The following is a 25104-nucleotide window of genomic DNA, read 5'->3' as shown; positions in this document are numbered from 1 at the left end:
TCCAATACTTTTGCTCGCCTGAAAAGTGGGCGGGTTCAAAGAAAAGGTGCTCTGTCCTGAGTTAACACATCTAGATGTAAATACCATGAAATAAAAGCTGGAATTCTGAACTTTTGTCTCATATTCATCTTTTGATCTGAAACCCAAATGTCTTCAGTGTACAAAAAAAAAACAAAGGAATTGACCTTGCCGTTCCAATACTTTTGGAGGGGACTGTATGTAAATCTATGGTTGTAAGTGCTGACCCAGGTTTTTGGGTGGCTGTAGTGCAATCCTCCTGCCGGCAGGTGGCAACAGAGTGTTTATGATTCCTCCAGGAAGGAGGAAAAACACAGACCGGGAAAGAAACACTGCAGTGACTTCAGTAGCGATTCGATCTATAGATTCAGTGTAGAAAACTCTGTATTAAACAATAACACACACATAGTGAGTGTGTAAACATTACATACAGGACAGGGCCATGAAGTGATGAGCTGAAAGAGACTGAAGACTCCACAAACAGCTTTATGCAGGTAAATAAACTGTTTACACAGTGTGGTGAGGCTTATAATATAAGAATTATATTAACATTAACACTTATTAATGTTAATGGCATTGAAGACAAAACACTGCAGGGAAGTAGAGCATGGTTTTAAACAGTGAGTCAGTCTTTACCATGTGATGGCTGATATTTATATTGCTTTTGTACTGGAACTCAGAATTAGATTTTTTTTTATGCAAATGAGGCTTCATCTAATTAAATGTGCAATATAAATACACTTAAAGAAAACTCGTCTTTTGATGATGTTAGAACTAATGTTTATTTCCCTGTGAAGATGCTCTCAGGAGAAAGATCTATACAGACCATTTGATAAACTATAGTTTTGTGTAATTTTCCCATAAAAAATAACATAGATCCAACAATAATTAACATTTTTGGGAATCCCCTGTGTAACATTCTACTTAGGGAGACGATCTCGGGGCATCTCCGAAAGCACAACACTTTGAACCTTGAGGTGGATGTGCTACAGCTGCAGAAGGCCATGTTGGGTTTCACTTGGATTGTACAAACTTCACCTGGTCTTCTCCAGTTTTCAGCTGTACAGTTCGGGTGAACCTGTGCTACTGTAGCCTCATGTTCCTGTTCCTAGCTGACAGGAGTGGAACCTAATGTGAACCTAATTTTTATAGTTTTATATAGGTCCATCTCAGAAACTGGTCTCTCATTTGGGACATCTCATCTCATCTCATTATCTCTAGCCGCTTTATCCTTCTACAGGGTCGCAGGCAAGCTGGAGCCTATCCCAGCTGACTACGGGCGAAAGGCGGGGTACACCCTGGACAAGTCGCCAGGTCATCACAGGGCTGACACATAGACACAGACAACCATTCACACTCACATTCACACCTACGGTCAATTTAGAGTCACCAGTTAACCTAACCTGCATGTCTTTGGACTGTGGGGGAAACCGGAGCACCCGGAGGAAACCCACACGGACACGGGGAGAACATGCAAACTCCACACAGAAAGGCCCTCGCCGGCCACGGGGCTCAAACCCAGAACCTTCTTATTGTGAGGCGACAGCGCTAACCACTACACCACCGTGCCGCCCCATTTGGGACATTATGGTCAAAAAATAAATTTTCTAATTTTACTATATTTTTTTTCTTCATTTACCTAACACTCAATGTTTCTTTCGTCCTGTTTAATAAGAATAAAGATAGCATCTTGCTTTATCTGGCCTCCACTGTGGAAAATGTTTTTTTATTACATTTCAAATGCTTTTGTAAAATTGATTTACATATAAAATAACTCCATCATGAAGAATTAAAGCCCCTCCTTCACAGATGAGTGAAAATATTGAATAAATTTCCTCTTTTTGATTGCTTGGGTTAAAAATGCCAAGTTATGAGGACTGAATTGATTATTCACTTAAATATGAATAATATGATATGGTGAAATAGGACACAATGGAAAAATCAAGAACACACCGGAAAGATGAGAATAATGGCGGTGGTAAAAGAACAGCGACTGTACCGGCTGAAGGTCGCGCGGGTCTCTGCTGCGGCGCGCGAGCAACGGGACATCACTACCGCACCGGACGGAGCGCGAGATGGGGGCGGGGCAAAATGACTGGCCGTAGATTCTATCAAAAGTTCGATCTAAATTGACCATGGTTGCAAAAATATTGGTCAAAAATATGCAAATGCTATGAATTATGAAAGTAAGATGAAAAAGAAGCATTCTATTGCCTTATACTCATCTCATCTCATTATCTCTAGCGGCTTTATCCTTCTACAGGGTCGCAGGCAAGCTGGAGCCTATCCCAGCTGACTACAGGCGAAAGGCGGGGTACACCCTGGACAAGTCGCCAGGTCATCACAGGGCTGACACATAGACACAGACAACCATTCACACTCACATTCACACCTACTGTCAATTTAGAGTCACCAGTTAACCTAACCTGCATGTCTTTGGACTGTGGGGGAAACCGGAGCACCCGGAGGAAACCCACGGGGAGAACATGCAAACTCCACACAGAAAGGCCCTCGCCAGCCACGGGGCTCGAACCCAGGACCTTCTTGCTGTGAGGCGACAGCGCTAACCACTACACCACCGTGCCGCCCATTGCCTTATACTGCAAGACTAAAACAAAATAAAACTGTCAAAACTCACCTTTTCAGTGATAACGTCTGAACAGATCACCCGCGTAACAGAAAGACCGCAAATGGAAGCACGATCAACTTCTAACTGTTGGAGTGGAAAATTCCATTCTACACCTGCAAATTGTTAATGTTTGTCCTTCCCCGCACACAAATAACACGCTATGGTAAAAAATAGACCACAACTCATTTTATCGCTCAGAAATTCATACAAGACCAGCTACCATCGTAACATATTCTGTAAGAAACATATTCTATACCTAACTTTCAGCTTTCGTTTTAAAAAACAAAATCGCAGATTTATAACTGAATTTTTATATGGCGTAGTGATTTTAAGTTACTACTTTTGGTGAGGTAGCGACCTCGACCCTGAGGCTTTCCGTTTAGATCAAAACACACGATCGTATTGGTTTTGGGTCTGCGGAAAATGGAGTTACAACGGTGATCAAATATTTTGCATGATGTTTTATTACGGTTATGATTATTCTGTGAGCGCACCAATCGTTAGGTGTATAAACTTACAACTTAAAATACAATTAGTGATAACTGTAGACTTTTCAGTGGACTACAACCTTTTTAAGAGAATGCGATGTAGTCAACCATTTATCATGTCCCAGATCAAGCTGCCATTTTTCCACAAATTTGCAGAATTTTTGCTAAATTCTGAATAGAGTATTCACATCAAAGATTTAGTTTTATCTGTATTATTTCTTTCATCATTTTATTTCAAATTAAAACCAACCTCACCATTCAAAACCGTATAGTTTATTGACTGTGAGTATATTTATTGGGGTACCCCCACACTACCCAGTTTCTGAGACAGACCCATATACAGTGCCCTCCACAATTATTGGCCCCACTTGTAAAGTTCAGTAAAAAGGGTGAGAAAAAATCCACCTTTTGGTGAAGTTGCTTCATCTCACACTGACAAAAATGAGAAAATCCAACTTTTAATTGAAATAAATTTATTCTGAGAAAAACAAATCCCTCGTCAAGAAATAAATTATTTTCAACAAAACTACATGTGGCGGCACAGTGGTGTAGTGGTTAGCGCTGTCGCCTCACAGCAAGAAGGTCCGGGTTCGAGCCCCGTGGCCAGCGAGGGCCTTTCTGTGCGGAGTTTGCATGTTCTCCCCGTGTCCGTGTGGGTTTCCTCCGGGTGCTCCGGTTTCCCCCACAGTCCAAAGACATGCAGGTTAGGTTAACTGGTGACTCTAAATTGAGCGTAGGTGTGAATGTGAGTGTGAATGGTTGTCTGTGTCTATGTGTCAGCCCTGTGATGACCTGGCGACTTGTCCAGGGTGTACCCTGCCTTTCGCCCGTAGTCAGCTGGGATAGGCTCCAGCTTGCCTGCGACCCTGTAGAACAGGATAAAGCGGCTAGAGATAATGAGATGAGATGAGAAAACTACATGTGCCACTATTATCGGCACCCCTGTATTTAATACTTTGTGCAACCTCCCTTTGCCAGTAAAACAGCACTGAGTCTCTCCTGTAACCTTTTATAAGGTTGGAGATACAGAGCAGGGCATCTGAGACCGTTCCTCTTTACACAATCTCTCCAGATCATCCAGGTCCTCGGCCCTCTCTTGTCCACTCTCCTCTTCAGCTCACCCCGCAGGTTTTCAATGGGGTTCAGGTCAGGGGACTGAGATGGCCAGGGCAGAAGCTTGATTCTATGGTCAGCTAAGCATTTTTGTGTTGATTTGGACATGTGCTTCAGATCACTGTCCTGCTGGAAGATCCAATGATGACCCAGTTTTAGTTTCCTGGCAGAGGAGCCAGATTTTGATTTAAAATGTTCTGGTATTTCATGGAGTCCATGATGCCATGTACCCTAACAAGGTTTCCAGGGGCTTTGGAGGAAAAACTGCCCCAAAACATCACAGAACTTCCACTATATTTTACAGTCGGGATTGGGTTCTTTTCATTATAGCCATCTTTCTTTTTATGCCAAACCCACCGCGAGTGTTTATTGCCAAAAAGCTCCATTTTTATTTCATCAGACCATAGAACACGGTTCCAGCAAAAGCTGTAGTAGCATTTCACAAACTTCAGGTGCTTACATTTGTGATTACCTGAACAAAAAGGCTTTTTTTTTCTGGCAAACCTTCCAAATAATCTGTTGGCACTGGGGTTGGTGTCTGATGGTGGTTTTGGAGACTTGGAAACCACAAGATTTTACTTTTTATCGTAATTCACCAACAGTTATCCTTGGGGATTTTTTTTTTGCCTCTCTTACTGTACATTTTTTTTTGCCTCTTACTCTACTACCAGGCTATCAGCTCATATACTGTGAGTAGAGAAAAACAAAATGGCAGAGCATGTCAAGTCAGATATATCACTTTATCAAGTATTTAAATAGCTAAAAGAATATAGTCCTGTTCCCCCCCAAGATCTCCTGTTCCACACTTCAGCCCAGTTGGTGGGAATAAAGCACCGTTAAATTGGTTTACTGACCACAAAAAAAAACCCTAAAGAAGAAGAAAATGGCGGAGCGTGTTGCTGAACAAACCGAGGACGAAATAAAAACTCTACTTGAAAATAAAAACCCCCAAAATAAAAAAAGCAACAGAATATCGAATAAAAGTATTTGATGGGAAGAACATATCTTTTTTTCAAGAATTATTATTATTATTGTTATTATTATTATAGCATTTTTCACAAATTGCTACTGTCATTTCGCCAGTTTGTTTACATTCTAAGCGGAAACGATTTTGTCAGACGTTTTGTACAAAGTTTTTATTTATCGAATTTGCAAAAAAATCAAAATAAAAATGCTCTGTTTCTCAAAATCCAGTGAACGTGGATAGAATAAAACAGTTATTCCACTCAGTCTTGTCATACATGGCTTATAGCCGACTCAGCATTACGTACCTTGTTGGCTATCAGCTCATGTATGACTCGATTTCGCGGAATAACTGTTAAATATATTTGCATTTTTTAATATTTGTTTTGTTTGTGTATTTATGTTTACACCAAGGGTCTGGGAGAAATAATATTTCGATCATGTCTGTGTCCTGTATGTATGGCAGAATTGACAATAAAGTTAAGTTGACTTGAAATGGAGCAGAGGCAAGGCAAGTTTATTTATATAGCACATTTCATACACAATGGCAGTTCAATGTGCGTTACAGAAGTAAAAACAAAAACAGTAAACAATAGAGAAATAAAATTACATAAAATAATTTTATCTTTATTCTAAAATAATTAATTAAAAGAATTAAAAGAAAATAATAAGAATTAAACAATAGTAGAAATAAAATATTAAAATGCCAAAAAGAAAAAGGAGAAAAAGAAAGAGAAAGGGAAAAAAAACTAGCAGAATAAAATAGAATAAAGTTAAAATAAATTTAAAACATGCAGAGAAAATAAAGATTATAAAAAATGTAAAAATATTAATTATTTAACAGAAAGCATCTGAAAACAGCTTGGTCTTTAACCTAGATTTGAAGCTGCCAACAGCAGGAGCATTTTTAATGTCCTCTGGCAGTTGGTTCCATAGCTGTACTGCATAGTAGCTAAAAGCTGCTTCACCATACTTTGTTTTAACAACTGGTTTTAATAGTACATTTTTCTGTTGCGATCTGGTAGATCTGATTGGGTTAGGCCGCTGCAACATATCAGAGAGGTAATTGGGCCCTGTACCATTTAGAGATTTGTATACCAGCAGCAATACTTTAAAGTCAATTCTGTAGCTTACTGGAAGCCAGTGAAGGGACCTTAGAATTGGAGTAATGTGCTCTGTTCTTTTTGTTCGTGTGAGAACCCTCGCCGCTGCATTTTGAACCAGCTGAAGTCGTTTGATGGTCTTTTTAGGCAGGCCTGTGAAAAGGCCATTGCAGTAATCAACCCTACTAGAGATGAAGGCATGTATTAGTTTTTCCAGATCATGTTTTGACATAAGTCCTCTTAGTTTGGAAATGTTTTTTAGGTGATAAAATGCCGTTTTAGTGATTGCTTTCATGTGACTGTCAAAGTTTAGCTCGCTGTCAATGAAAACACCAAGATTTTTAACCATTTCTTTAGTTTTAATCCCTTTTGTGTCAAGAATAGTGGTAATCCTGAGTCTTTCATCTTTTTTTCCAAATAGAATTATTTCTGTTTTATCTGTGTTCAGCTGAAGAAAATTTTGTGACATCCAGCTATTGATTTGATCGATACACTGGTAGAGACATTCAAGGGGGGCATAATCATTTGGTGATAGAGCAAAATAAATTTGGGTGTCATCTGCATAGCAGTGATACAAAATTGAATTTTTATTGATAATTTGCCCAAGTGGGAGCATATAAAGGTTGAAAAGTAATGGTCCAAGAATCGACCCCTGGGGGACACCACAGGTCAAGGGCATTGACGTTGAGGAACAATTTCCCAGGGTAACAAAGAAGCTTCTATCTTTTAAGTATGATTTTAACCAATTGATAACTTTACCAGTCAATCCAACCCAGTGTTCAAGTCGATATAGCAGTATGTTGTGATCAACAGTATCAAAAGCTGCACTGAGGTCCAGTAATACCAGGACCGATGTTTTGCCTGCATCAGTATTAAGACGTATGTCATTTATAACTTTAATCAGCGCTGTTTCAGTGCTATGATTGGCACGAAATCCTGACTGAAAATTATCAAAACGGCTGTTTGATATCAAGAAGGCAGTTAATTGATTGAAGACAATTTTTCCAGGATTTTCCCGATAAATGGTAGATTTGATATTGGCCTGTAATTATTTAACACTGAAGGATCCAGATTATTTTTTTTAAGAAGGGGCTTTACAACAGCTTTTTTTAGGGACACAGGAACAACACCAGTCTCCAAGGATGTATTTATAATTTGAAGCACATCTGTAATTATAAGATGAAGAACAGACTTAAAAAAGTTGGTGGGCAGAATGTCCAGTTCAGATGTTGAGGAACTGAGATTTTGTACAGTTTTTTCAAGAGTCTCATAATCAATTAAACAAAATTCTGACATTGTGTTAAAGTTATCTATCTGTGTCATTGGTGATTGCAGTTTTTCAATTTTTTGCAACTGAGATATATTATGAGAAATATTCTGCCGTATTTTATCAATTTTACCTTTGAAGAAGGATGCAAACTCATTGCATTTATTAACTGAGAGAAGTTCAGGTGCTAATTGTGGTGGGGGATTAGTTAGCTTCTCTACTGTTGAAAATAGCACACGGGCATTGTTCATATTCCTGCTGATGATATTGGAGAAGAAAGACTGTCTTGCTTTACGAATTTCATAATTATAATTACAAAGCATCTCTTTATGGATTTGATAATGGATGTGAAGTTTAGATTTGCGCCATTTTCTTTCAGTCTTTCTACATTCTCTCTTTAGCAGTTTAACAGCCGGGTACTGCTTCCATGGTGCTTTCTGCTTATCATTGACTCTTTTTATTTTGAATGGAGCAATATCATCCATAATTTGGGTCATATTTAAATTAAAAAATTCCAGTAAATCATCTACAGAGTCTGACATTTTGGTTGAGTTCTGAGAGAGAGCTTGCTTAAAAAGAGCACGTGTTGTTGTTTATGACTCTCCTGCCTATAGTCGTTGAGCTATTCTGAATGTGAGGAGACATAGAAACTTCAAAGAAAACACAGAAATGATCAGATAAGGCCAGGTCAACAACAGTATAAGAAACAGTAAGACCCTTTGTGATGACGAGGTCAAGAGTATGACCACGAGAGTGGGTCGGTCCCTGTACATGTTGTACTAGGTTAAAGTTATCAATAATTGCAAATAGTTCTTTGGCATAAATGTTATCAGTATTATCTACATGCAAGTTAAAATCCCCAGATATAATAAGACAATCAAACTCTAAGCAAATGACTGATAACAATTCACCAAACTCTTCAAGAAAGACTTTGGCTGAATGTCTCGGAGGCCTGTAAATAGTTAATAATAATATGTTAGGAGAGCATGTAACAAGTGCACATAAGTGTTCAAAGGACATAAAATCACCAAGTGAGGATTGTTTACATTGAAAAGAGACTTTGAATATATTTGCGATCCCTCCACCTTTCCCTTGTCGGGTAACATTCAAAAAATTAAAATTTGGGGGAGCTGCTTCGATAAGGGTGGTAGCACTATTTGCTTGATCCAGCCAGGTTTCAGTTAGAAGCAAAAAATCAAGATTGTGTTTACAAATAAGATCATTAATTAAAAATGACTTGTTTAAAAGTGATCTAATGTTCAGAAGGGCTAGTTTTACAGTAATATTTGGTTGTGCACTCTGATGCTGTTTTAAAACAGGAAGGAGATTAGATTGGTTCACCCCCAGGGTTAAATGTGCTCTATGTTTTCTGTTTCTTATCAACACAGGAATAGTGTCAACATCGGATCCCTGCTTTTTTCTACATCCATTTGCAGGGACCCAGAGTACATCAAACAAGACTTTCTAAATGTTCCATTTGGTTTGAGGGTGAAAGGACTGGAGATGACATGTATCTTTTGGATGGTGAAAAAGATTTGTAGCCAGCTGAAAGTCCTGGACGAACACAATTTTGATGAACTGGGTACACTGCTTGTCGCGACAAATTTGGACTGGAAAAAGAGAGTGTAGCCATAGGAAGCAATTTTTTCATGCTATTTGGGAAATCCATCCGAGGAGAAGTGGAGTCGTCTGTCCTTGAATGTTGGGAGGCCTGCAAGTCAGATGTTTGTGTGTCCTTGATGACGACTTGCAAAGATGATTGTTTAGGCTTTGTAGCTATGTCAGTCTGCGACATCTTATCAACTGTTTTCCTCGGTGCTGGCTGAGAAAAGATTGCAAGTTTGTAGTGGTCTGCTAAGACTTTAGCTCCAATCCAGCTGAGTTCAGTGCTATTTGGCTTGTAGAATTCTTTGCGATTCCAAAAAAGATTAAAATTGTCTATGAAATTCATACCAAATGAAGAACAAGTTTTTCCAAGCCAGGTGTTAAGACTGAAGAGTCGAGAAAAAGCAAAACTTCCTCTCGCTGGGAGTGGGCCACTGATAAAAGATTGAATTCCAGTCTTATAGAGCTCAGAAAAAAGTTTTCTGAAATCATCAGAGCTCGATTCAGAATCTTGATTCAGTCCTTACATGTTTATCATTGTTAAACAGGATATGTACAGGACTTTACAAGTCATCAGTTATGCATGGACAAGGACAGACTAGGGTATTAATTAGCCAAAGGCCCGGTCTCCAAACCAGACCGTTGTCTGTATCATGTTTAAAGTAATGAACAGTAGCCAAGAAGGAGTCTTTCAACAGCTGTTGAGAAATTAACATTTACCAAAAATTTTAAACATGACACGTAACTGAGTGCAGTCACTTTAGTTCCAAATGATGAAACCAACAACATGGTTAAAGTTCATTCATTATTGCAAGTCACAAAAATGGTCAAAATGATATGTTGGTTGGTGTTGGGTTGGTTGTTTGGGTCAGTTGGTGTAGGTTGGGTTGGGTTGGTTGTTTGGGTTGGTCAGTGTAGGTTGGGTTGTTTTGGGTTGGGCTGTTTGGTGTTGGTTGGTGTAGTTTGGGTTGGGTTGTTTAGGTTGGTTGGTGTAGGCTGGGTTGGGTTGAGTTGTTTGGTGCTGGTTGGTTTGGGTCAGTTGGTGTAGGTTGAGTTGGTTGGTTGGTTTGGGTCAGTTGGTGTAGGTTGGGTTGGTTGTTTGGGTTGGTTGGTCTGGATTGGGTTGTTTGGTGTAGGTTGGATTGGTTTGGGTTGGGCTGTTTGGTGTTGGGTTGGTTGTTTGGGTTGGGTTGTTTAGGTTGGTGGGTTGGGTTGGTTGGTGTAGGGTGGGTTGGGCCAGTTGGGTTGGTTGGTTTGAGTCAGTTGGTGTAGGTTGGGTTAGTCGGTTTGGGTTAGTCGGTTTGGGTTGAGCTGTTTGGTGTAGGTTGGGTTGGTGTTGTTTAGGTTGGTGGTTCGGGTTAGTTGGTGTAGGTTGGGATAGTGGGTTAGATTGGTTGGTGTAGTTTGGGTTGGATTGGTTGGTGTGGTTTGGGTTGGTGGGTTGGATTGTTTGGTGTTGGTTGGTTTGGGTTGGTTGGTGTAGGTTAGGATAGTGGGTTGGATTGGTTGGTGTAGTTTGGGTTGGATTGGGTTATGTTTTTGTCTTTCACTTTTAATACTTTGCCCTTTGTCACCGGTTCTGTTCATAATTTTTATGGACAGAATTTCTAGGCGCAGCCAGGGGCCGGAAGGAATCCTGTTTGGGAACCACAGGCTTTCATCTCTGCTTTTTGCGGATGATGTTGTCCTGTTGGCTTCTTCAAACCAGGACCTTCAGCATGCACTGGGGCGGTTTGCAGTCGAGTGTGAAGCGGCTGGGATGAGAATCAGCACCTCCAAAATCCGAGGCCATTGTTCTCGACCGGAAAAGGGTGGCTTGCCCTCTCCAGGTTGGTGGAGAAGTCCTGCCTCAAGTGGAGGAGTTTAAGTATCTCGGGATCTTGTTCACGAGTGAGGGAAGGATGGAGCGTGAGATCGACAGGCGGATTGGTGCAGCCTCCGCAGTGATGCGGTCGCTTTACCGGTCCGTTGTGGTGAAGAAGGAGCTGAGCCAAAAGGCGAAGCTCTCAATTTACCGGTCGATCTACGTTCCAACTCTCACCTATGGTCATGAGCTTTGGGTAATGATCGAAAGAACAAGATCGCGGATACAAGCGGCCGAAATGAGTTTCCTTCGCAGGGTGTCTGGGCGCTCCCTTAGAGAGAGGGTGAGAAGCACAGTCACTCGGGAGGAGCTCGGAGTAGAGCCGCTGCTCCTCCACATCGAGAGGAATCAGCTGAGGTGGCTCGGTCATCTTTTTCGGATGCCTCCTGGACGCCTCCCTGGGGAGGTGTTCCAGGCATGTCCCCCCAGGAGGAGGCCCCGGGGAAGACCCAGGACACGCTGGAGGGACTGTGTCTCTCGGCTGGCCTGGGAACGCCTCAGTGTTCTTCCCGAGGAGCTGGCCGAGGTGTCTGGGGAAAGGGAAGTTTGGGCTTCCATGCTCAGACTGCTGCCTCCGCGACCCGGCCCCGGATAAAGCGGAAGAAGACGAGACGAGACTTTTAATACTTGTTAATAGTATGTCTAAACAAATTTTATCCATTGTGCAAAGGACCATTACAAAAAAATCCCACTCCTCTCTGCACCAGTAGTTATTTTTACTTATACCACAGCTCTGTTGAAATCTCAAATCTGATTGGTCAGTAGGTATTTTCTAGTTTTCCATAACAGCTCTTCAAATCCAGCGGCCGGCGAGGGCCTTTCTGTGTGGAGTTTGCATGTTCTCCCCATGTCTGCGTGGGTTTCCTCCAGGTGCTCCGGTTTCCCCCACAGTCCAAAGACATGCGGTTAGGTTAATATGGGACGGCCTTGGGCTGAGGTGCCCTTGAGCGAGGCACCTAACTCCCAACTGCTCCCCGGGCGCTGTTAGCATGGCTGCCCACTGCTCTGGGTATGTGTGTGTGCTCATTGCTCACGTGTGTGTGCTCATTGCTCACGTGTGTGTGCATGTGTGTGTTCACTGCTTCAGATGGGTTAAATGCAGAGAGGAATTTCACAAGTGTGTGATGAATAAAGTTGTGCTTTCTTTCTTTCTGACAGTAGTTCCAGCTACAAGGCAAATCGGAGGTTTATATTAATGCACTCATTCTAACGTTATCATTTTTATAGTTGCAACTTAACCAGGGACTTATGTGGCAGATGCTCTGCATAATCTAAATCTAATAAAAAAAACAGCAATATGACATGCATTTTTCTTGTTGTAATCACCTCAAAAGAGGGAGCAACTGTATATAGCTACTGTAACGTAATGATCACAGAAACGAACTTTTTTCTGGATGTTTCACCACATTAACCATAATAAATGGTTACAAAGGATAATGTCATTTTTAGTAAATAAAAAAGTAACCATTAGCAAAATGTTGTGGTATGAGGAGAGTAATATATTTCAGGATGTGTTGCTGTTGAAAATTTCAAAGGGGGCATGGGGGGCAGTAACTCTGCGTTACGTCAGGTCTCATTGCAATCACGCCACCCTGTTGTGGATTATTATCCTATAATGGCGTGTCTTCTTTCTCAAGTGTACTGCTTACAGTATTTACGAATGAAAATATAAACAAGTTACATGGTCATTTCCAGGTTAACAAGTTTACTGAAGAGGAGTAAATGAAACAGCGCCCTCTATTGTTTGTAATGGAAACTTTTCTCTTAGGACATTTTAGGTTTTCGTCACAAAAATGTACTTTCCCCTATGTTACTCATTGTTAATGTGGCACGTTAACTAATGTGGTCCTGTCAGACTTCATACAGCAGTCAAATACTGTATTTTTGTGCATTGCAATTGTGTAAATCAACACTACGTCCTTACTTTTTTTCCAGGAGGAACTTTAGGAGGATAATTTAGGAAAGAATGGCTGAAGAGCCAACAGATGGTGCTATGTTCATACAGAAGTTTAAACCAACGCTGATAGATGCTCTGTGTGGAGATCCTGACTTTCTGCTCCAGCACTGCCATTCATCCCGCTTACTGACCCAGAAGGAATATGACCATGTCAAAGCCTCATCAGACCCGTTTGAGAAAACTCGAGACATCCTGGATTACGTGATGAGAAAAGACAGAAACCGTGTTAATATATTTCTGAGACTTTTAAAGGAAAAAGGGATACAGGAGGCATTTCCTAAACTCAATGAGCCGCCTCTGAGCAACATAGGTAACATGGCAACCATAAAAGATAAATAATAGTGCTGGAAATTGAAATAGCAATACCTTAACATTAATTAATTTGCACCTTGTAGGAAAGAAAAGGAAGAAAATCGAAGAAAAGCAACCCGAAGATGACGTTCCCAAAGTCAAAAAAAGTAAGAGTCTCAGACTGAAGTTTGTTGAGTTCTTTATCCGTATTCTAAATTAGGTTTTTTATTTTCTGCATTAGTTCATGTCAAAACTTCCTGTTACCTCAATTCAGACGTTCTTGCCGTCTCAGTGACGTGGCTGTCTTTCCCACCAGGCAGTAGGATGGTGACGGAGAAGCAGCTCATGATGGTGGCTCGCAAAATTGGCTCTAATTGGAAGCAGGTGGCCAGAGAGGTGCTGGAGATCCCCAATGTCGACCTGGACAAGATCGTCGAGGATAACCCAAACAGCCACACAGAGCGAGTCTTCAACATGCTGTATCTCTGGAGCACGAAAGAGAGAGAGAAAGCCTCGGCCATTCGCCTGCATTCGCTCCTCACGCAGGAGGAGTTCGGCATCAGGCCTGGGACCATCGACTTCCTGCTGGAGGAGAGCTAGACCTAGCATTAATAAGCACCTGTTAATATTATATCATAGCAGGGGGTCTCAAAGGGGCTACACAGACAGATTTGCTTCCTTTATTTTATTATATTTTATTTGTTGGATATAAATCCACAATTCAATCACTGTCACATGCACAAGCATTTGTGCATTTTATTCTGTTTTCACTACTTGACATGTTCTCACATGACAAAATGTCAAAAAAAAAAGTGTGTATTTTTAAAATGTAGTTAAATACAGCCTTCTGATCCATTCCAGAAGTGATTCATGGTGCAGATGGATCTCTCGGGAACAGATCTTAGTTTTTCCGTAAAATGTGCACATCTACAAAAATGTTTTGTATAGTTTTTTTTTTAATCAAGTTCTGTGCTTTGTATGTTTTGTATCTCTTATAACATTTGTACTTTTGTACTGGTTGCAAAATACATTATAGAGAAAATCTTGCTCTCAATGAGTTGTATAGAGTTAATTCTTCTTTTTGAAACAAAGAAATCATACAGGATGATATTTGGGATTAAATTCAGCATGTCAACAGAGTATGAACTGGTGTCCTTGTGTAAACTGCTTTCTGATCACCTTGGAGTAAATTTGTTATTTAGTTCTTCTAAGATCAGTTTGTACATAAGGACAGGAAAAGCAGAAACTGCTCTTTATACCAAACCAACTTAGCCTTGAACTATACTGAAATAACCAAAAGAATCTGAGGCATTTAAAAAAAAATGTATTATTATTATTCCAGTTAGTAGGATATTAATGCAGTTATGGAAACCAGTGTGGTCAGTTTAAAACTTAAATTAATTCAGTCACAAAAAAAACAGTACATGGGGAAAAAAAAAACCCATGAACTTGCTGGAAAGTACATCGTATCTGTCGTAGCATAGGAGTTTTCCAAGTGCAAAGAAAGACAAAGCAGAGATAAATCTCAAATATATTTTAGTTTAGCGCATTTTTAATTTGACAGTTTAATTTAGTTTAAAGGACTTTTTGGTACTTACACTACCGTTCAAAAGTTTGGGGTCACCCAGTTGTGTTTTCCATGAAAAGTCACACTTTTATTTACCACCATAAGTTGTAAAATGAATAGAAAATATAGTCAAGACATTTTTCTGGCCATTTTGAGCATTTAATCGACCCCACAAATGTGATGCTCCAGAAACTCAATCTGCTCAAAGGAAGGTCAGTTTTATAGCTTCTCTAAAGAGCTCAACTGTTTTCAGCTGTGCTAACATGATTGTACAAGGGTTTTCTAATCATCCATTAGCCTTCTGAGGCAATGAGCAAACACATTGTACCATTAGAACACTGGAGTGAGAGTTGCTGGAAATGGGCCTCTATACACCTATGGAGATATTGCACCAAAAACCAGACATTTGCAGCTAGAATAGTCATTTACCACATTAGCAATGTATAGAGTGGATTTCTGATTAGTTGAAAGTGATCTTCATTGAAAAGAACAGTGCTTTTCTTTCAAAAATAAGGACATTTCAAAGTGACCCCAAACTTTTGAACGGTAGCGTATGTGTGCTTTTTATTTTTTATTTAATTGTTTTAAAATGCGTTAAATCATTTTATTATTACTTTTTTATTGTGTGCATTTTATTCTGTTTTCACTTCATCTTTTATTTTATCGTTGATTGTACTGCACATAGTTACCACTCTGTAAATAACATGTAGTAATAAGAATAAGAATGCATTTTATTGAGTGAGTGGTAGCTCTGCGCTGAACAATCAAAGACAAAATAAAAGATAAAGTGAGAATAGAATAAAATGCACACATAAGTGCCAACAAAGAGAGAGTCCTTTTAAATTAAATGTCACATTAAAAATGCACTAAAATAAATATTTGAATTTTATTTCTGCTTTGCCTTTCTTTGCACTTGGGAAAACTTCTACAAATTCCTACACGGTGAGAGATACGATGCACTTTTCTAAGTTCATGTGTTTGGTTTTTTTTCATATACTGTATTTTGTGATTTATTTATTTTAAATTAAGGTTTTAAACTGACCACATTGGTTTCCATAACTGCATTAATATCCTACTAACTATATTACTACTAATAATAATAATTTTAAAAAAAAATCATTTTGGAGTCTGCAATCCTGAGCTTTTGCATAAAGAAATCCAGCCCAGACATGGAGTGTCGAAAGGCAACTTTTTTGTTCCAACTTAAACAATTTATCTCCTGCGTCCATGGTGAACTTTGTTCTCTCAGCAAGTATCACGTTATTTCACCCTGAGTTGGTTTTCACCCGGGTTTTTCACCCTTGTTCACCCTTGTACTGTGTGCCAAGTAATCAGATAGGAGGTGGAGCTTGGTACAATTCCATTGCATCAGCATCCAGACTGCATGGAATATTTATATCCCAATGCTAGAGAAGTGGCTTTTCCTTTCATGTCATGTTAATAATTATGTCAGAAAATTTACAATGCAACATTAGTGCAGTTTTAGTTGTTCTTCCTCCCCTACACAATTATTTATTCACTTTACAAAAATCTTTTTAATGTTTGTGCCCTTGAGCCCATTTGAAGTAAATATAAACATATGGTGGTTAATGATAAACCTAGTGGTGAGAAATACTTGACGTTAATGAGTAACATTTTTATCAGGCTTTATAATGTAATTTAGATTTCGATCTGATTTTATAATTTTATATCGATTGTCAGTTTATTATGGGCTGATATGTGATGTGCGTTATTCAAGTGTAAAAGTGTAGACTAGACTGGAATATTTGCTTAAAATGCAGAATTTAGGTGTTAAATATTGAAATATTTAAATATACTATTTAAATATTAAATAGTGTTTGATCTAATGAGGATTTGGTTCCTCATGCTACATAGTTTGGGGGTAAATACAGTACTTTAGAGTTTTTACAATTTTCTTCCTTATGAAAGTGTAATGCTGTGCTCTTTGAGCTTCTTGGGTGCCCCCCCCCCCCCCCCCCCCCCCCACTACATTGCAGTGTTTTCTTGAGAAGTGTGCCTCTCACTGTGCAGTAACTTCTGTCAGTGTAAAGTGTGTCCCCATGCACAGAGCTGACACACCAGGAAATTCATTTCCATTAAAATATTTTGGACTCTTTCTATAATTATGTTTCACATATTGCCTCCTATTAGATAGAAAAGAACAGTCAAGGCTAAAAATGTCTGTTAATTCTGTACTATTTCTGGTTCACTGCCTTTCTCAGTTGTTGCTGCATGGAGTTTTGTGAACAGTCGAAGCCCATCCTCTATTGTCCAATCGCGTGACGGTGCGTCCTCAGTGCTCGCTTCTCATTGGTCAGCTCTTCTGCTTAAATTAGACTCTATATCGGATTTTATATAGGTTAAAGCACGACTTCAGAACACACCGAGGACTACAGAGATGAGTTCAACTATTAATATAGGTGAGGAAAAAGCTTTATTCCAACTGGAAACGTGTCCTGTGCTGATATATTGACATTTCCACTGAAAAGAAAATGATAAACTCGTATATAAAATGTTTTTAAGAGTAAAAAAAAAAAATTTGCATGTGTTTTGATAGCAATACTTTAAAATGAAGCGGAATTTCTGTGGACACAATCTCTTTAAAATACAAGCTGAGTGCACAGCTGATGTTTGCATGATGCCTTAAATGAGTGCATAATTAAAGTTTGACTTCTTTTTTTTTATTCCAAATAAAGTTAGCAAGCAAAGTATGTTTGATGCCTGATGGTTTATTCTTGAGTTACAGTTAGGTCCATAAATATTTGGACAGAGACATTTTTCTAATTTTGGTTCTGTACATTACCACAATGAATTTTGAACAAAACAATTCAGATGCAGTTGAAGTTCAGACTTTCAGCTTTAATTCAGTGGGTTGAACAAAATGATTGCATAAAAATGTGAGGAACTAAAGCATTTTTTAAACACAATCCCTTCATTTCAGGGGCTCAAAAGTAATTGGACAAATTAAATAATTGTAAATAAAATGTTCATTTCTAATACTTGGTTGAAAACCCTTTGTTGGCAATGACTGCCTGAAGTCTTGAACTCATGGACATCACCAGACGCTGTGTTTCCTCCTTTTTAATGCTCTGCCAGGCCTTTACTGCAGCGGTTTTCAGTTGCTGTTTGTTTGTGGGCCTTTCTGTTGTTAGGGTTTTGCTGGGATTCAAACCTGGTTTGCTGGTGTGATAATCCAGCAAACCCCCACTAGGCCACCAGGGGGATGACTCAAGTGCAGAGGCGTGAGGCGGAAGAAGAAAAGTATCAAAAAGTTTATTTACAAAATATACAATCCATGGCAAAAAAAAAAAAGTAATCCAAAAGCTCAGAAGATAAAGGGAAAATAAAAAATATCCAAAAGTACAAAGTCCAAAAATAAGAAAAGAAAAGGCAAAAATGCAAACGCTCAGAAGATCTCAAAAATTGTAAAAAACAAAATCCAAAAAGGAAGCAAAGTACAAAAACCACAAAGACACAGGCAAGGAACATGGAACAGAGGGAACTAGCACTAACAGGCATAGCACAGGAAAAAGACTCCGTGACAAGGGAACAAACAGAGGGGTATTTATACACACACTAATTAAGGAACAGGGCGGGGCAGGAAACAGGCAATGAAGACAAACACAAAAACACAGTGGCGGCCTCTAGAGGCCAAAAATAAACATGACAAGATGGAAATAACAGCGGCCTCTAGAGGCCAAAACAGTCCCAGTCCTAACAGGACCCCCGCCCCCCCTCTAGGAGCGTCTCCTGACGTTCCCAGGGCGATCCAGATGGGCCGAATGGAAGTCCCGGCATAGTCCTTTATCTAGAATGTCCCGGGTGGGGACCCAACAGCGTTCCTCAGGGCCATAGCCCTCCCAATCTACTAGATATTGAAGCCCGCCGCGGACCCGGCGGGAGTCAAGCAGGCGATGCACAGTGAACACAGTCTGACCCTGGAAGATGCGGGGGGTGGGGGGTTCCTAGGGGCAGGGGCATATGTGGACGTCAGTACGGGCCGCAACAGGGAAACATGGAATGTGGGGTTGATCCTCAGAGTCCAGGGCAACTGGAGCCGGTAGGCGACAGGGTTCACCCTGCGCACCACCTTGAAGGGGCCAATGTAGCGAGGAGCAAGCTTGCGGTTCTCCACCCGCAGCAGAAGGTCCTTAGTGGACAGCCAAACCCGCTGCCCAGGGCGGAAAGCGTGGGCAGGTCTTCTATGGCGGTTGGCCTGAGTCTGGTTGGTTCTGGAGGTCTGGATGAGGGTCTTCCTGACCTTGCTCCAGGTCTTGCGACACCGTCTCACATATTGGTTGACCGAGGGCACCCCCGCGTCCTTCTCCTGGTCCGGGAACAGAGGTGGCTGGAACCCGAATTGGCACTGGAATGGCGACAGCTTGGTGGCCAATGACTGCAGGGTGTTGTGGGCGTACTCTGCCCATGGCAGCCAGGTGCTCCACGATGTCGGGTTATCCATAGCCAGGCCTCGCAGGGTGGTTTCCAGGTCCTGGTTAAGCCTCTCCATCTGGCCATTGGACTGTGGGTGAAACCCAGAGGAGAGGCTGGCAGTGGCTCCGATGACCTTGCAGAACCCGTGCCACACTCGGGAGGAGAACTGGGGCCCTCGGTCTGAGACGATGTCCTGCGGGAGACCAAAGACTCAGAAGACATGAGTGAACAACAGTTTAGCAGTTTCAAGAGCAGAAGGGAGCTTGCACAGTGGTAAAAAGCGGCAGGCCTTGGAGAATCTGTCAACTATGACCAATATGACAGTGTTACCTTGTGACTCAGGGAGACCCGTGATGAAGTCGACTGCCACGTGGGACCAGGGACGCCGGGGAATGGTCAGAGGATGCAGGAGACCCTGGGGGTGCTGTCGTGGGTTCTTGCTTCTGGTGCACACTTCGCAGGAAAGGACGAATGACCTCACTTCCTTCTCCATGCTAGGCCACCAGAAACGCCTTCTCAAAAAGTCCAGGGTCCTTCGAGCTCCCGGGTGGGCGGTGAGAGGGGACGAGTGACCCCACTGGAGAACCTTGGCCTGGGCTTGATGTGGGACGTACAAGAGGCCCGGTGGCCCCGTCCCAGGACCGGGGTCTTGGCGTTGGGCTCGTCGGACGGCCTCCTCAATACCCCAGCGGACAGGGGCCACAATCCGGGACACAGGGATAATAGGCCCGACTTCACTCTCCCTGTTAGTGGCAGAGAACAGCCTGGACAGTGCGTCAGGTTTGGTGTTCTTGGAGCCGGGGCGGTACGATAGGGTGAAGTCAAACTGACTGAAAAACAGGGCCCACCTAGCCTGTCGTGGGTTCAGTCTCTTGGCTTGCTGGAGGTACTCCAGGTTCTTGTGGTCCGTCCAAACCAGGAATGGATGTTGCGCTCCCTCCAGCCAGTGCCTCCACTCCTCAAGGGCCAGTTTGACCGCTAGCAGTTCTCAATCCCCCACATCGTACCGGGACTCCGCAGGACTCAGGCGGTGGGAGAAGTATGCACAGGGGTGCAGCTTTCCTTCCGAACGTTGAGAGAGCACCGCGCCGACACCACTGTCCGAGGCGTCCACCTCCACGATGAATGGTTGGGAGGTGTCCGGGAGGACCAGAATGGGTGCCGTGCAGAAGCGGTGCTTGAGGTTTTTGAACGCCTTTTCCGCCTGAGGAGACCAGACATAAAATCCACCTGTCCCTTTGGTGAGGTCCGACATGGGTGCTGCTACAGAACTAAAGTTCCTGATAAACTTGCGGTAGAAGTTAGCAAATCCTAAGAACCGCTGAACCTCTTTGACGGACTTGGGAGTGGGCCAGTCCCGGACGGCCAGGGTCTTGGCTGGGTCCATTTGGAGTTGGCCTGTCCGTACAATAAAACCCAGAAAGGAGACCTCGGGAACATGAAATTCGCATTTCTGGGCCTTGGCGAACAGATTGTTCTGTAGCAGCCTCTGGAGAACCTGGCGGACATGGTGGTGGTGCTCCTGCATGGTCTTGGAAAAGATAAGGATGTCGTCGAGGTAGACAAAAACGTACAGGTTAATCATGTCCCTCAAGACGTCGTTGATTAGGGCCTGAAAAACAGCTGGTGCGTTGGTGAGTCCGAAGGGCATCACCTGGTATTCGTAGTGCCCAGACGGGGTGTTAAAGGCAGTCTTCCACTCGTCTCCCTGTCGGATACGGATGAGGTGGTATGCGTTCCATAGGTCCAACTTGGTGAAGACGGTGGCGCCTTGGAGCAGGTCGAATGCTGTGGACATCAGCGGAAGGGGATATCGGTTGCGCACAGTGATCTTATTCAGGCCCCTGTAGTCAATACATGGTCGGAGCCCCCCATCCTTCTTGCCGACAAAGAAGAAGCCGGCACCAGCAGGTGAGGTGGAGGGTCAAATGAACCCAGAGACCAAGGCGTCTTTGAGGTATTCCTCCATGGCCTTGCGTTCTGGCTGAGAGAGGGAAAACAGTCTGCCACGAGGAGGGGTAGTCCCAGGGAGCAAGTCGATGGCACAGTCATAGGCCCGGTGTGGAGGAAGAACGGCGGCCCTGCTTTTGCTGAATACCTCCTTCAAATCCCAGTACTCTGTGGGAACTTGAGATAGCTCGGTGAGATCGGGGGCTCGGCAGGAGACACAGGAGAGCTAGAGAGCAGACAAGAGGCATGGCACGCAGGGCCCCATTCCACAACCTGGTTTGTTACCCAGTTTATGCGAGGGTTGTGGCGGGTAAGCCAAGGAAGGCCTAGAATCACTGGGAACTCTGGTGAAGGAATCAGGTGCAGGGATATTTCTTCCTTGTGACCTTGAGACTGGAGGAAGACTGGAGAAGTTACTTGGGTGACTCTTCCATCACCTAAGGCTTGGCCATCTAGGACAGACACAGACAGTGGGACTTCAAGAGGTGCAGTCGGGACATTGATACTTTGGGCAAAGTGAACATCCATAAAGTTTCTAGCCGCCCCAGAGTCTAACAAGGCTTGACAAGAGTGGACGGACTCACCCCAGGAGATGGAGACCGGGATGTAAACTCCTTGGCCAGGAAGTTCAGGAGAGAGGGTAGGCCCTGTCACAACCCTCCCTTGGCTGGACGGGGCGGTCCTTTTCCTGAGAGTTCGGGACATGATGCTCGGAAGTGACCAGGCTTGCCACAGTAGATGCAGCACTTGTCCCTCCTTCTGCGCTCCCTCTCAGATGCGGAGAGGCGAGTACGACCCACTTGCATGGGTTCTGGACAGTCACTGGAGGAGGTAGACGGGCTCCAGGTAGAGGCAGGGAGGACGGGGAGGCTCAGAACTTGGCAGCGTTCTCTCATCCTGTTGTCCAGACGAGTAGAATGTGAGATCAGTGTTTCGAGGTCACTAGGGCATCCGATAGAAGCCAGACCGTCTTTGATGGGGTCAGACAGACCATGGTGGAAGGCTGACACCAGGGCAGTCTCGTTCCATCCAGTTACTGCTGCGAGCGTCCGGAACGAGATGGCGTAGTCTGCGACGCTTCCCCCTTGCTGGATGGACATGAGCTTTCTGGCTGCGTCTTTACTGATGTCTGCTTGTAAACAGCATCTCCTCAGTAAACAGCTGGAAATCAGAGCACTCGGAGTCCCTGTCTCTGCCAGATAGCAGTGGCTAACAAGGTTATCACAAAGGCAATCTTGCGGCGATCCGTAGTGTAGGTGGTAGGCTGAAGCTCAAAGGTGAGTTGGCACTGGGTAAGGAACTCTCGACACTCACTGTGCTTGCCGTCATACCTCTGTGGTGCAGGAAGGCTGGGTTCGCGAGGTGAAGAAGGCAGCGTGGCAGGAGGCACTGGAGCAGGAGCGGATGGTGGAACAGGAGCAGAATCAGGCGGAGGAGATGGGGCAGAGAAGTCAGCTGTGCCAGGGTTTTCCCAATCTGCTGAAGCAGTACCTCGTGGCGAGCAAGGGTCTCACGTTGGCTTGCGAGAGTCCGTCCATGAGTGTCCATGGTGGATCCGAGGCGTGTTAATTCCCTGAAGGTTGGCCGGGTAGACAGATGAAGAAGCCTCTGCTGAGTCGGTCATGACAGAGTCTTTCTGTTAAGGTTTTGCTGGGATTTGAACCTGGTTCGCTGGTGTGATAATCCAGCAAACCCCCACTAGGCCACCAGGGGGATGACTCAAGTGCAGAGGCGTGAGGCGGAAGAAGAAAAGTATCAAAAAGTTTATTTACAAAATATACAATCCACGGCAAAAAACAAAAGTAATCCAAAAGCTCAGAAGATAAAGGGAAAATAAAAAATATCCAAAAGTACAAAGTCCAAAAATAAGAAAAGAAAAGGCAAAAATGCAAATGCTCAGAAGATCTCAAAAATTGTAAAAAACAAAATTCAAAAAGGTCCAAAAAGAAAGCAAAGTACAAAAACCACAAAGACACAGGCAAGGAACATGGAACAGAGGGAACTAGCACTAACAGGCATAGCATAGGAAAAAGACTCCATGACAAGGGAACAAACAGAGGGGTATTTATATACACACTAATTAAGGAACAGGGCGGGGCAGGAAACAGGCAATGAAGACAAACACAAAAACACAGTGGTGGCCTCTAGAGGCCAAAAATAAACATGACAAGATGGAAATAACAGTGGCCTCTAGAGGCCAAAACAGTCCCAGTCCTAACATCTGTCTGAAGTTTAGTCTTTAACAAGTGAAATGCTTGCTCAATTGGGTTGAGATCAGGTGACTGACTTGGCCATTCAAGAATATTCCACTTCTTTGCTTTAATAAACTCCTGGGTTGCTTTGGCTTTATGTTTTGGGTCATTGTCCATCTGTATTATGAAACGCCGACCAATCAGTTTGGCTGCATTTGGCTGGATTTGAGCACACAGTATGTCTCTGAATACTTCAGAATTCATCCGGCTGCTTCTGTCCTGTGTCACATCATCAATAAACACTAGTGACCCAGTGCCACTAGCAGCCATGCATACCCAAGCCATCACACTGCCTCCGCCGTGTTTTACAGATGATGTGGTATGCTTTGGATCATGAGCTGTACCACGCCTTCGCCATACTTTTTTCTTTCCATCATTCTGGTAGAGGTTGATCTTGGTTTCATCTGTCCAAAGAATGTTCTTCCAGAACTGTGCTGGCTTTTTTAGATGTTTTTTAGCAAAGTCCAATCTAGCCTTTTTATTCTTGAGGCTTATGAGTGGCTTGAACCGTGCAGTGAACCCTCTGTATTTACTTTCATGCAGTCTTCTCTTTATGGTAGATTTGGATATTGATACGCCTACCTCCTGGAGAGTGTTGCTCACTTGGTTGGCTGTTGTGAAGGGGTTTCTCTTCATTCTGCGATCATCCACCACTGTTGTCTTCTGTGGGCGTCCAGGACTTTTTGCATTGATGAGTTCACCAGTGCTTTCTTTCTTTCTCAGGATGTACCAAACTGTAGATTTTGCCACTCCTAATATTGTAGCAATTTCTCGGATGGGTTTTTTCTGTTTTCGCAGCTTAAGGATGGCTTGTTTCACCTGCATGGAGAGCTCCTTTGACCACATGTTTTCTTCACAGCAAAATCTTCCAAATGCAAGCACCACACCTCAAATCAACTCCAGGCCTTTTATCTGCTTAATTGAGAATGACATAACAAAGGAATTGCCCACACCTGCCCATGAAATAGCCTTTGAGTCAATTGTCCAATTACTTTTGGTCCCTTTAAAAACAGGGTGGCACATGTTAAGGAGCTGAAACTCCTAAACCCTTCATTAGTGATGTTCGATACCACCGATTTCCTTTCCGATCCGATACTGAGTAAAATTCAGGCTGGTATCGGCGATACCGATCCGATACCGATACTTTTTGCAAATACACCAAATATGTCTGGTAAATCTAAAAAAAGTAGTGTATTTCAAATCATAGCTTCATAAAGAATACAAGACATCAGAGTAATGTATTTATTTATTTTAAACTCGGAAGTATATTGAGGTAGCGGCCTCATTTACAATATAGCCGAGCTAATATAACAGAAAAACCAAACAGAGGACACAAAATATGTGAAAATGGTGTTTCAAACACAAAAAAAAAGAAAATAAGTAAAATAATAAAACCATTAAAACAAATTATTGTTTAATTATTAAGAACTATAAAAATAAAAACTTGCTTAATTCACGTTGCATGAACATGTTAACATACTGAACTGATGTAAATAACACTTCACTTTCCCTCATTCAAATGTTTTTGTTAAGGAACAATAGCATATTTACCGTCTTCCCCTTTAGTCTGTTACGTTTTTTGCTCAGAACCTCTCCTGCCTTG

At 42.5% G+C, this 25104-nt stretch overlaps 1 protein-coding gene across 5 annotated transcripts; it reads left to right on the top strand.

The window, feature by feature from the left end:
* Positions 1-324: 324 nt before the first annotated feature.
* zgc:174906 (uncharacterized protein LOC571548 homolog) lies at positions 325-14440 on the top strand. Of its 5 annotated transcripts, none has more exons than XM_060937573.1 (5): positions 325-512; positions 947-1090; positions 12986-13317; positions 13403-13465; positions 13573-14440. In XM_060937573.1, the coding sequence occupies exons 3-5, from the start codon at positions 13017-13019 to the stop codon at positions 13896-13898; spliced, it is 690 nt and encodes a 229-aa protein (XP_060793556.1). In that variant the 5' UTR covers positions 325-512; positions 947-1090; positions 12986-13016; the 3' UTR covers positions 13899-14440. The 5 variants fall into 5 exon arrangements, with proteins under 5 accessions (XP_060793556.1, XP_060793557.1, XP_060793559.1 ...); XM_060937574.1 differs by having other exon boundaries at positions 947-1151; XM_060937576.1 differs by lacking the exon at positions 947-1090 and having other exon boundaries at positions 13615-14440.
* The last annotated feature ends 10664 nt before the right edge of the window (positions 14441-25104 follow it).

The sequence above is a fragment of the Neoarius graeffei genome, chromosome 13 (genome assembly GCF_027579695.1).
Source record: "Neoarius graeffei isolate fNeoGra1 chromosome 13, fNeoGra1.pri, whole genome shotgun sequence".
Taxonomy (NCBI): domain Eukaryota; kingdom Metazoa; phylum Chordata; class Actinopteri; order Siluriformes; family Ariidae; genus Neoarius; species Neoarius graeffei.
Note: the sequence above shows the minus strand (reverse complement) of the source record. Positions and strands in the feature narration are given on the sequence as shown.